The 12,907-nt window shown below is 41.3% G+C and overlaps 2 protein-coding genes across 3 annotated transcripts in view; one reads left to right on the top strand and one right to left on the bottom strand.

The window, feature by feature from the left end:
• The window catches only part of rassf4a (Ras association domain family member 4a), a 90,067-nt gene that overhangs the window by 46,807 nt on the left and 30,353 nt on the right, over positions 1-12,907 (bottom strand). The window lies entirely within an intron of this gene.
• Positions 5,891-11,337, top strand: cxcl-c13b (CXC chemokine 13b). Its single transcript, XM_029753354.1, has 4 exons — positions 5,891-5,998; positions 6,264-6,393; positions 6,761-6,844; positions 10,199-11,337. Exons 1-4 carry the CDS (start codon positions 5,935-5,937, stop codon positions 10,332-10,334), a joined length of 414 nt encoding a protein of 137 aa, XP_029609214.1. The 5' UTR covers positions 5,891-5,934; the 3' UTR covers positions 10,335-11,337.

The raw sequence follows: 12,907 nt of genomic DNA, 5'->3' as shown, positions 1-12,907 counted from the left end.
GATATCCCTTCAAGCGGGATGGCACCGACAGAGAGGGCAATTAATTTGGATAATAGCGGATGATTTTGCCACTCCTATTTGCCATATCTTCAAATTAAGCATACCAGAAAGTGTGTGCCCTCAGGCCTGGAGGGAAGCAAAAGTCATTCCGGTACCTAAGAATAGTAAAGCCCTCTTTACTGGCTCAAATAGTTGACCAATCAGCCAACCCTTAGTAAACTTTTGGAAAAAATTGTGTTTGACCAGATACAATGCTGTTTTACAGTAAACAAATTGACAACAAACTTTCAGCATGCTTATTGTGAAGGACATTTAGTAAAGCCAGGATGTCTATGTATGCGGATGACTGAACACTATACACGTCAGCTACTACTGCGACTAAAATGATTGCAACACTTAACAAAAAGCTTCAGTCCATTTCAGAATGGGTGGCAAGGAATAAGTTAGTCCTAAATATTTCAAAAACTAAAAGCATTGTATTTGGGTCAAATCATTCACTAATGATTTGTCCCAAATAAATATTGTCCCAAAACTAAATATTGTAATGAATAATGTGGAAATTGAGCAAGTTGAGGTGACTAAACTGTTTGGAGTAACCCTGGATTGTAAAACTGTCATGGTCAAAACATATGAATACAACATTAGCTAAGATGGGGATAAGTCTGCTCTGCCTTCTTAACAGAGCTATCAACAAGGCAGGTCCTACAGGCCATAATTTTGTCGCACCCGGACTACTGTTCAGTCGTGTGGTCAGGTGGCACAAAGAGGGACTTAGGGAAATTGCAATTGGCTCAGAACAAGGCAACACGGCTGGCCCTTGGATGTACACAGAGAGCTAACATTAATAATATGCATGTCAATCTCTCCTGGCTCAAAGTTGAGAAGAGATTGACTTCACCACTACTTGTATTTGTGAGAGGTATTGACATGTTGAATGCACCGAGCTGTCTGTTTGAACTACTGGCACACAGCTTGGACACCCATGCATACCCCACAAGATATGCCACCAGAGGTCTCTTCACAGTCCCCAAGTCCAGAACAGACTATGGGAGGAGCACAGTACTACATAGAGCCATGACTACATGAAACTCTATTCCACATCAAGTAACTCATGAAAGCAGTGAAATTTGATAAAAGAAACAGATAAAAAATACATCTTATGGAACAGTGGGGACTGTGAAGAGACACACACAGGCACAGACACATGCATTGTTGAGAGGCTAAGTTATTGAAATGACATGGAGCTGTAGGCCTAACAGTCCTGCTTACTGTAGCTGTTTTAGCATAACTTACTTATTGGCATAAAGGCTTACTTCAATATACAGTATATCAATCATTCATTCATTTGTGCATGTCATCACACAGCATACAAGTCATCCATGTCTTTAAATACAGTCAAGCATTTTAGTTATAAAACCAAATAACAAAGGGAGCCTTGAATAATTAAACAATGAATAAACCTAAACATGACGGCTAAAGTGATTGAATTCACAAATGCATTTGACTGTTTTTAATATTGGCTGTACTTGAGACTTTAAAACCTTTTTTTGTTATAACAGACTATATGGGATTGATTTATAATTTGTTTGTAAATTATTATTGTATTTGTTGTGCTGTTTACACTGTTAGAAATGTAGCTTAATTAAAATGATTAATATTATGGTGTTTCTATTCCAAGGAAAACAAAAATGCATTTTACAGTAGCCTATGTAGGCCTCAGGGTTTCAGGAAAATATTTGCACTGTACAATGTGACCGGTCGGGAGTAGACCTAAGCGAGTGAAGAGCAAAATAATCCTAACGTTTCCATACCCTAATTGTAGGCTAACTAATACCCAAACAGAGATTCAGTGAAAATAAAATCTGATTGATTTATCAAGACCAGTCAACATGCTGGTCTCAAAGCAGAGCGAAACGGTGCTGAAATAGTTAACCACACGTGGGTAGTCTATTGCTTCAAATCCTATTACAACAATTGGATGACTTTGTTGTTTCAGTAAGCAACACTTGCTTTCAATAGCATTAGCCTACTTTATTACAAACATTTATATCATTCAGTGATATTCATTCCCATAGTAATTTGTTATGGATCCATACAGATGTGGTTAGAAAACAGTGCATGTGGTGGGCTATGCAAAGAGATGGGTGAAGTAGCATGCCTTGCAAACATCCATTAATACATTTAAAGTTCCTAAACTCGGCAAGGGTCTATTGTCCTGCTGATAGCCCATCAAGGGTGTATGGCTTATTTTGTATTCCAATTTATTGGAAAGGCTACTAAACCTTTTACACCTGGCCCACAGCGTTGTTGTGTACTTACAGTACAGTGCACTTTCACTCCATTCTCCGCCTGACACTCTACCAATGCCACCAGATTATTATTTCTATTGTTGTTATCTATTCGGTAACATTCCACAAGTAAATGTAATAAATAAAACACCTACATTAAATATATCAGGTCTTGAAAATATGTGAAACCATTTTTATTTTTTTGTGCTTAGTGGCGGAGGCTTTATGGCTTCGCCATCAACTTGCTAATTTAGCGTACATCACTTGGTATATTCAGTAAACACATATTTTAAGAATATAACGGAATATAACAGAGCATTTTGGTTTCTCTTAGAATAAAAACCTTACAGTGTCACAACAGTTTTCATAAGTAAAAAGTTCCGGTCCAGTTACAGCCGCTTCTGACAAAGTAGAGAAAAAAAGTGTGTTTTTTTGAGTGCGCACAGGACAGAGGAAGAGTAATTCGTACACTAGTGTTCTAAATTCAAAAACTCTCCTCTTCTTCATCATCCTCATCATTCAGTTCATTCAAATTCAATTGTAATACATTTTGTCACTCCTGTTCAACAACTACAAATCACTTTTGCATGTGCTCCAAAGGGATAACTTGAAATAACATTATATAGGTTAATTAAATAATCGAAAGGAACATTCATTAGTCCAGTGGATAATTATTTTTTGCATATAATGTGAATTAGGCCTCATGTAAAATCATTGTCAAAACCGCAAGAGATACTGTTGCATGACAAACAGGTGCTGTTAGATTACAATATAATTTATCTGCTAGTTTGGAACAGTGTAAACAATACTACAAAAGTGTAAGTAATACCAGAAAGTCTGTTCTAATGGGAAAAAATGATAAAGCCTTTAATACAGCATAGCAAAGTTTAAAAACAGTTGGATTTGCAAAATTGATTTGTCCAACATTTTGCGGTGGCATGAGGCTTGGTGATCATAGAATCAGTAAGATATTAAACAAACAGTCAAATAGGCAACAGAAGCAGGAATAGCATAGGGCTGAGTGACTCACTCATTCCTGGCTTTCGTTCAAAATAAGTTATTATAATGCAGGGTTAAAGACACATTTTTTCTGATTGTCTTTAGCATGCAGTCTCTCCTCTTGCTACAGCCAAATTTGTTTGAATTATTATGTGGATTATAATACATTTATATGTTTGTAGGGGTTGATGCATTTTTCGTTACAGCAAATCTGGTCTGTGATATTGAGTTAGAAATGTAAAACTTTAGAGTAGTTAAGCATCGAATACATTGCAAGTTCACCCTTTTTTGGCCATTAGGCTACACTTCACAATATGACTCAACTCTGATTGACTGCAGCATCTTTCAGTAGTCTAAACTGTGGCACAAATTGGGGAATTTTTCACACCTAGCCGAGCTATTAGACTATCGTTTTGTAAATTAATGGAGGTTTGAACGTCTCAGTCAGTCTCTCTCCTATCGCACTAGAGTCCTGCATTAGGCAAAAAAATCAGCTGGCGGGTCGTCCCGGAGTTGAGCAAGAACTTGGGTAAATACAATCACCCATCCTCAACCCAATTGAGATGGTTTGGGATGAGTTGGACCACAGAGTGAAGGAAAAGCTGCCAACAAGTGCTCAACATTCGTGGGAATTCCGTCAAGTCTGTTGGAAAAGAATTCCAGGTGAAGGTGGTTGCCAAGAGTGTGCAACGCTGTCATCAAGGCAAAGAAAGGGTGGCTGCTTTGAAGAATCTAAAATATATTTTGATTTGTTTAACTCTTTTTTGCTTACTACATGATTCCATAAAATGTAGAAAATATATACACTGCTCAAAAAAATAAAGGGAACACTTAAACAACACATCCTAGATCTGAATGAAAGAAATAATCTTATTAAATACTTTTTTCTTTACATAGTTGAATGTGCTGACAACAAAATCACACAAAAATAATCAATGGAAATCCAATTTATCAACCCATGGAGGTCTGGATTTGGAGTCACACTCAAAATTAAAGTGGAAAACCACACTACAGGCTGATCCAACTTTGATGTAATGTCCTTAAAACAAGTCAAAATGAGGCTCAGTAGTGTGTGTGGCCTCCACGTGCCTGTATGACCTCCCTACAACGCCTGGGCATGCTCCTGATGAGGTGGCGGATGGTCTCCTGAGGGATCTCCTCCCAGACCTGGACAAAAGCATCCGCCAACTCCTGGACAGTCTGTGGTGCAACGTGGCGTTGGTGGATGGAGCGAGACATGATGTCCCAGATGTGCTCAATTGGATTCAGGTCTGGGGAACGGGCGGGCCAGTCCATAGCATCAATGCCTTCCTCTTGCAGGAACTGCTGACACACTCCAGCCACATGAGGTCTAGCATTGTCTTGCATTAGGAGGAACTCAGGGCCAACCGCACCAGCATATGGTCTCACAAGGGGTCTGAGGATCTCATCTCGGTACCTAATGGCAGTCAGGCTACCTCTGGCGAGCACATGGAGGGCTGTGCGGCCCCCCCAAAAATGCCACCCCACACCATGACTGACCCACTGCCAAACCGGTCATGCTGGAGGATGTTGCAGGCAGCAGAATGTTCTTCACGGTGTCTCCAGACTCTGTCACGTCTGTCACGTGCTCAGTGTGAACCTGCTTTCATCTGTGAAGAGCACAGGGCGCCAGTGGCGAATTTGCCAATCTTGGTGTTCACTGGCAAATGCCAAACGTCCTGCATGGTGTTGGGCTGTAAGCACAACCTCCACCTGTGGACGTCGGGCCCTCATACCACCCTCATGGAGTCTGTTTCTGACCATTTGAGCAGACACATGCACATTTGTGGCCTGCTGGAGGTCATTTTGCAGGGCTCTGGCAGTGCTTCTCCTGCTCCTCCTTGCACAAAGGCGGAGGTAGCGGTCCTGCTGCTGGGTTGTTGCCCTCCTACGCCCTCCTCCACGTCTCCTGATGTACTGGCCTGTCTCCTGGTAGCGCCTCCATGCTCTGGACACTACGCTGACAGACACAGCAAACCTTCTTGCCACAGCTCGCATTGATGTGCCATCCTGGATGAGCTGCACTACCTGAGCCACTTGTGTGGGTTGTAGACTCCGTCTCATGCTACCACTAGAGTGAAAGCACCGCCAGCATTCAAAAGTGACCAAAACATCAGCCAGGAAGCATAGGAACTGAGAAGTGGTCTGTGGTCCCCACCTGCAGAACCACTCCTTTATTGGGGGTGTCTTGCTAATTGCCTATAATTTCCACCTGTTGTCTATTCCATTTGCACAACAGCATGTGACATGTATTGTCAATCAGTGTTGCTTCCTAAGTGGACAGTTTGATTTCACAGAAGTGTGATTGACTTGGAGTTACATTGTGTTGTTTAAGTGTTCCCTTTATTTTTTTGAGCAGTATATATATATTTTCCTTCACTATTTTCCCCTAACCCTACCACCCCTCCCCTCATTGGAGTTAACTATTAGACAACAACACTTAGGCTTCATCTTTCAGCTTAAACATACTCATATATACTTTCGCTGAAAGGGAAATTCCAGAAAGCATGTGAATGCTTGGAAACCCCAGATAAGGGCGTTAGGGGGCGGAGTGTGTGTGTGTGGGTGTGTATACATAACAGAGGCTCAGGCAGCTCTACTGCTCACTTCAGTTCTCAGTTGAAATATGAACTCTGTCCTGTCTGTCTACCTGCTGGCGAGTCTGCCACTTTACTGCCTACTGCTTACAGGTAATAACCTTACACACACGGACAGGCGCACACAGGTTGGGTTAAAGTTTGTATAAGCAACATTGTGATTTTGAGTCAGTCTGTCTGTCGGTCTGTACTCTGTGGGCTGAATAGTAACTAGAGATCTGTGCACTCAAACTCTAATCTGTTTTTCTGGAATATTATTTTCCCATGTGGTGTAATGAGAGTTAAACTATGTGTGACATGATGACATGAGGAATTTCACTTGAATCACCATTTGCTGTTTCTGTGCCCATCTCTACAGTGGGTAAAGGTGAGGGGCAGTTTGTTCCAGGGAGGTGTGAGTGTTATGACACAAAGACAACTGTCAGCGGACCACTGTCTGACCTCAAAGTCACACTCAAAGGCATCACCTGCAACACTGACCAAATCATGTAAGTATCAGACCACACATGCACACACAACGGCCCACACCCAGACATACAGACATGTGCATGCACACAGACAAGCTATAATATAGTAAAAGGTTTTTAACCTCAAAGCTATTTAAAGTAACTACCCACTAGGCACACACTGGTTGAATCAACATTGTTTCCACATCATTTCAATGAAATGACCTTGAACCAACGTGGAATAGATGTTGAATTGATGTCAGTGCCCAGTGGGTATGAGTGTATGTTTGTGATAAAGCATGTGTTTCCTCCTCGTGTTGTGTCATGACAGTGTGTGTGTGTAATGATTATGTCTGTGTCCCTGTGTTTGTGTGTGTGTTAACTGTGTGTCTCTCTCTCTGTGTTGTAGAGTGGTAATGAAGAGGAACAGTGAGCCTGTGTGTGTGAATCCAATGGGACCACTGGGAAAACAGCTGCTGCGCTGCTGGAAGAAGTAAGAGACATTTTAACATCCATTACTTTATTTACTTCACTTTACTTCCCAGCTAGCACAATTGGTTCCTTGGAAGTTGTGGGAATGTAAGCTTTTGGTTTCCCATTGTTTCTGGGAACAAAACCATACAGTACGTTTCCTGACCGGTAAAACTGAAACGTTCTGAGAACGGTACAGATAATGTTACCTTTTCTGGGAACTTATATTTTTAGGTTGCAGGGAGGTTCTGAGAACGTTTTACTATGTTTCCCTGGCCATTTTCCTGAAAGGTTTTATTAACATTCTGAGAACGGAAATGATAGGTTATTTGAAGGATTTTGAATAACTTCCTTTACATTTACATTTTAGTCATTTAGCAGATGCTCTTATCCAGAGCGACTTACAGTAGTGAATGCATACATTTCATTTCATGCATTGTTTTTTTTTGCACTGGCCCCCCGTGGGAATCGAACCCACAACCCTGGCGTTGCACACACCATGCTGGCGTTGCAAACACCATGCTCTACCAACTGAGCCACTTCCTTAAAATTTATATTGAATATTTCAATAACACTTTTATTAACACTTGACAGAGTTTTGTTGACGCTGAGAACGGAATGGATATGTTTTTAAATAGCATTCTTTGAACGCTACTAATGCTTTCTTGTGTTTTTTACGGAAAGTTTTAATGTTCTGAGAACATGACTTTAATCTCTACGGGCTAGGGGGCAGTATTGAGAATTTTGAAAAAAATATGTGCCCATTTTTAACTGCCTCCTACACCAACTCAGAAGCTATTATTAACAGATTTGGATAGAAAACACTCTGAATTTTCTAAAACAGTTTGAATGGTGTCTGTAAGTATAACAAAACTCATATGGCAGGCAAAAACCTGAGAAAAATACAGAACAGTGAGGAAACCCTGCAGAAAACATCATGCTGAACTACTGAAATTCCCACAGAACCACGTTGTCTCTTAACGTTCTCTGAACTATTTGAGAACATTCCCGATGTCAAACCAGTTGGAGAACATTCCTAGAACATTAAACAAAATTGTAAATGTAACCATGTTTGAACTTTTAGGAAATGTTCTGTTAAAGTAGTGAAATACCAAGAAAATAACGTGCTGAGAATGTTACAAAGCCAAGCAAGAATCCTGCACCATTCCCAGAAAGTTGTGGGAAGTTTGTATGGAAAATAATCATTGGCAACGACGCGCTCAGTCTCACCAAGACCTAAGAAACATATGGTTTTCAGAACGTTATGTGCTAGCTGGGTTCACTTCAGCATATGTTACTGTACTTTTCTATACTTTTCTGTACTTTACTTACTTTATTGTAAGTGGGTAGATGTATGGCATACTTCCAAAAGACAATCTAAAATGTCTAACCAATTTGGCAACACAATGTAGCAAAGGTTGCTGAACGCAAGGCTGGTTTGCGATTTTAGTTGACTCCAGGCGAAAATATGCATGTATACAGTATGCTGCAGAGTAAATACTGTCTTGTGGGTTTGATAAAATTGAGTCGTTAGTTTCAGTTTGACTGTGATTCAGATCATAAAATCATGCCAACAGTTTGTGATTCAAAGATCCCTCTGTTCAGTTAGTCTCTCTCTGTTTCTCTCTCTCTCGGTTTCTCTCTCTCCACTTTCCCTCAATCTGTCATACAGTGGGGGAAAAAAATATTTGATCCCCTACTGATTTTGTACGTTTGCCCACTGACAAAGAAATGATCCGTCTATTATTTTAATGGTAGGTTTATTTGAACAGTGAGAGACAGAATAACAACAAAAAAATCGAGAAAAACGCATGTCAAAAATGTTATAAAATGATTTGCATTTTAATGAGGGAAATAAGTATTTGACCACTCTGCAAAACATGACTTAGTACTTGGTGGCAAAACCCTTGTTGGCAATCACAGAGGTCAAACGTTTCTTGTAGTTGGCCACCAGGTTTGCACACATCTCAGAAGGGATTTTGTCCCACTCCTCTTTGCAGATCTTCTCCAAGTCATTAAGGTTTCGAGGCTGACGTTTGGCAACTCGAACCTTCAGCTCCCTCCACAGATTTTCTATGGGATTAAGGTCTGGAGACCGGGTAGGCCACTCCAGGACCTTAATGTGCTTCTTCTTGAGCCACTCCTTTGTTGCCTTGGCCGTGTGTTTTGGGTCATTGTCATGCTGGAATACCCATCCACGGCCCATTTTCAATGCCCTGGCTGAGGGAAGGAGGTTCTCACCCAAGATTTGACAGTACATGGCCCCGTCAAATGATGCGGTGAAGTTGTCCTATCCCCTTAGCAGAAAAACACCCCCAAAGCATAATGTTTCCACCTCTATGTTTGACAGTGGAGATGGTGTTCTTGGGGTCATAGGCAGCATTCCTCCTCCTCCAAACACGGCGAGTTGAGTTGATGCCAAAGAGCTCAATTTTGGTCTCATCTGACCACAACACTTTCACCAGTTGTCCTCTGAATCATTCAGATGTTCATTGGCAAACTGTAGACGGGCATGTATATGTATTCTTGAGCAGGGGGACCTTGCGGGCGCTGCAGGATTTCAGTCCTTCACGGCGTAGTGTGTTACCAATTGTTTTCTTGGTGACTATGGTCCCAGCTGCCTTGAGATCATTGACAAGATCCTCCCGTGTAGTTCTGGGCTGATTCCTCACCATTCTCATGATCATTGCAACCCCACGAGGTGAGATCTTGCATGGAGCCCCAGGCCGAGGGATATTGACAGTTCTTTTGTGTTTCTTCCATTTGCGAATAATCACACAAAATGTTGTCACCTTCTCACCAAGCTGCTTGGCGATGGTCTTGTAGCCCATTCCAGCCTTGTGTAGGTCTACAATCTTGTCCCTGACATCCTTGGAGAGCTCTTTGGTCTTGGCCATGGTGGAGAGTTTGGAATCTGATTGATTGATTGCTTCTGTGGACAGGTGTCTTTTTTACAGGTAACAAGCTGCGGTTAGGAGCACTCCCTTTAAGAGTGTGCTCCTGATCTCAGCTTGTTACCTGTATAAAAGACACCTGGGAGCCAGAAATCTTTCTGATTGAGAGGGGGTCAAATACTTATTTCCCTCATTAAAATGCAAATCATTTTATAACATTTTTGACATGCATTTTTCTCGATTTTTTGTTGTTGTTATTCTGTCTCTCACTGTTCAAATAAACCTACCATTAAAATTATAGACTGATCATTTCTTTGTCAGTGGGCAAACGTACAAAATCAGCAGGGGATCAAATACTTTTTTCCCCCACTGTATCTCTCTCCATTTCCCCTCTCTCTCTCTACCTCCCTCTGTGATAACAACAGTTGTACTAAACATATCCATGTATATTCTCTCTCTCTCTCTCTCTCTCTCTCTCTCAGAACCAGCGGATTGGATAAGAAGAGGTGTCTGAGAAGGAGGAGAGGGCAGGGGAAACGAGAACAGAAACAGAGGAAACACAGGGGACAATCTAAAGAGAGCAAAAGAAGGGCAACACCAATCCCTGCCTTAGGGTGACCACAGAGCCAGTACCTGTCCGTTCTCCTAACCAGTACTGTAGTGTTCTAGCTAGTTTACACTGTAACCCTAGACCAGACCAATTCACACCAGAGGCACTACCGACACCAGAGGCACTGGTACCAGAGGCACTACCAACTACAGACACCAGATGACAAACTACAGACACCAGAGAAACTACAGACACCAGAGGCACTACAGACACTGAACCAGAATCTGGGTTTACAGGAGATGTTGAATATGGCGATTGTCCTTTAAGCCTAGGAAGCAGCCATTCAACTTGCCATTCACCAGCTTTTCAATCTTAATAATTACAAAATACGTTTGGTACTTACCAGAAAATGGAGTTTCGCTGAGCAACTATCGTCATTACTGCCGTTATGGCCTAACTAGACGATAGGCTATAAAGGCCTGGGGAAAGATGTACTGTACATCAAACATACGCTATATGGTCTACTTAATTGACTTGCATGAAATATTATTGCATTCCGTGTAGCGCGGGTGAAACAACAGATTGACATGACGTTCATACAATGTTGTCAATCATTTACCTTTCCTGCTGCTGGATCAGCCGACCTGTGCGTGGCAGTAATGAGTGATTTTATTGAAGGTGCAGGAGAGGTGGATTTAGCGCATGCACACTTGGTCAAAAACAATACTTAGATTCAGACAACACATTTTTTGGGGTTGCATGTAACTTTTTATTTAGACTTTTTTTTGGAAGTACATACTGGCCGTAAGCCCTGATTCTTGTTCATTCAAACACCAGAGAAACTATGGACAACAGAGGTTCTACAGACAGCAGAGGCACTACAGACACCACATACAAATGTGTTGTGTTGAATGAATATCATTAATGTATCATTATGTTCGGTTACAGACATTGTTGTTTCTAACTGTTTATTGTAAACACTGTTAGTATCTATGTTGCTATTTGTAATACTTTTATACTTTTTCAAGGTGTTGTTTTGTAATAAATATTAAAACTGATGCAGTGACTGACTGTTGTTCAATATGTTCTTGTTTTCTACAGTCATTATAACAGGTATAGTAACCTGTTCCTGTAGTTCTGACTTGGGAGCCTATTCTGTTATCAGTCCCTCTCTCTCTCTTTCTCTCACTCTCCAAAAACTCCCTCTCTTTCTCCAACCCCCCTCTCTTTCTCTCACTGTGTCACACCCTGATCTGTTTCACCTGTCTAGAGCTTGTCTCCACCCCTCACCTGGTGTCTCCCATTTTCCACTGTGTATTTATTCCTGCGTTTTCTGTTTGTCTGTTGCCAGTTCGTCTTCTATTGTCAGGTCGTCCCAGCGTGTTTCCTGGTTTTCCCTGCATTCTAGTTTTTTTGTTTCGTACTTTTCCGGTTCAAAACTTTCTGCCTGCCCTGAGCCTGCCTGTCATTCTGTACCTGCCTGATTCTGAACTGGTTTATGAACTGCTGCCTGCCCTGACCCTGAGCCTGTCTGCCGTCCAGTACCTGTCGGACTCTGGTCTGGTTACAAACCTCTGCCTGCCCTTTGCCTGCTCCCCGTGTTATAATAAATTATCTGACAACTGAACCATCCGCCTCCTGTGTCTGCATCTGGGTCATATCCTGAGTTGTGATACACTGAAGAATTATGTAATAGACTATCCATTTCCATGAAGGAACCTCCTTTTGTTAATCAACTAGAATCTCATATCAGCTACAGCAGGAAAGTAAATATTACACATCAAATATCATTACTAATGCTAAATATTTTACAACACACATATCCACAACCAAACATCTTCTGTAAATTATTCTGGTTTTATTGTCCTGAATTAAGTGACTGTCATGCGCATGTGTGATCAGACCTGAAGACTTTTATTATCTCCCCAAGCTAATGCCCAAACTTTACTTTTTGTGAGGTGCTGAAGACCTTGGTTCAAACCCAGTTGGTCACATCCACACCATGGCACATGACTGCAGGTGTTTTAGTGTTTCTATCCGTCTCTGAAAGATTTAACATAGAATCAAGGCAGAACAGATAAAGTTACACTGGCTGAGCTATGGAAAAACACAGGAGACATTTTTTATTTAACCTTTATTTCGACAGGGAGTCATGCTGAGACCCAAGTCTCTTCCACAGGTGAACCCTGTAAATACATCAATACACATCAATGTACACTACACACATCACTGTTCACATAACTATTCACATCAATACACGAAAAGAAAAACACAATTATAGGAAACAAACATTTTTCAGGAAAAAGGTCCTCAAATCAGCCTTTTGAATTGCCCTAGAGGCACCAATTCCTCCAACTTTAGAGAGCCTGGAGACCATTACACAAGCAAGGTGCAAAAAAACTAAAAGCAGGTTTACTTAACTCACTGGAGATTGAATTAGCCATCCCTGCGACCAGGTCTGGTGTCTAATATATCTATAAGGTAGCCCTTTACACCCGTATCTGTACACAAGTTGAAAATGACTGATTTAGACCTAAGTGCCTAAATTGGAACACAGTGGCTGTACAGTATCATGCTATACATGAGGTCAGAGCCCAGGGTCTCTGCATCACATCTCTGTATGAGTATTAACTGAGAGACG

The sequence above is a fragment of the Salmo trutta genome, chromosome 5 (assembly GCF_901001165.1).
Source record: "Salmo trutta chromosome 5, fSalTru1.1, whole genome shotgun sequence".
Taxonomy (NCBI): domain Eukaryota; kingdom Metazoa; phylum Chordata; class Actinopteri; order Salmoniformes; family Salmonidae; genus Salmo; species Salmo trutta.
Note: the sequence above shows the minus strand (reverse complement) of the source record. Positions and strands in the feature narration are given on the sequence as shown.

Bases quoted from the DNA above. Each gene is read 5' to 3' on its own strand.
- cxcl-c13b (XM_029753354.1), top strand. From the start codon at position 5,935: ATGAACTCTGTCCTGTCTGTCTACCTGCTGGCGAGTCTGCCACTTTAC. The intron at 5,999-6,263 runs GTAATAACCTTA...CCATCTCTACAG, and splicing joins TTACTGCCTACTGCTTACAG to TGGGTAAAGGTGAGGGGCAG. The intron at 6,394-6,760 runs GTAAGTATCAGA...TCTGTGTTGTAG, and splicing joins TGCAACACTGACCAAATCAT to AGTGGTAATGAAGAGGAACA.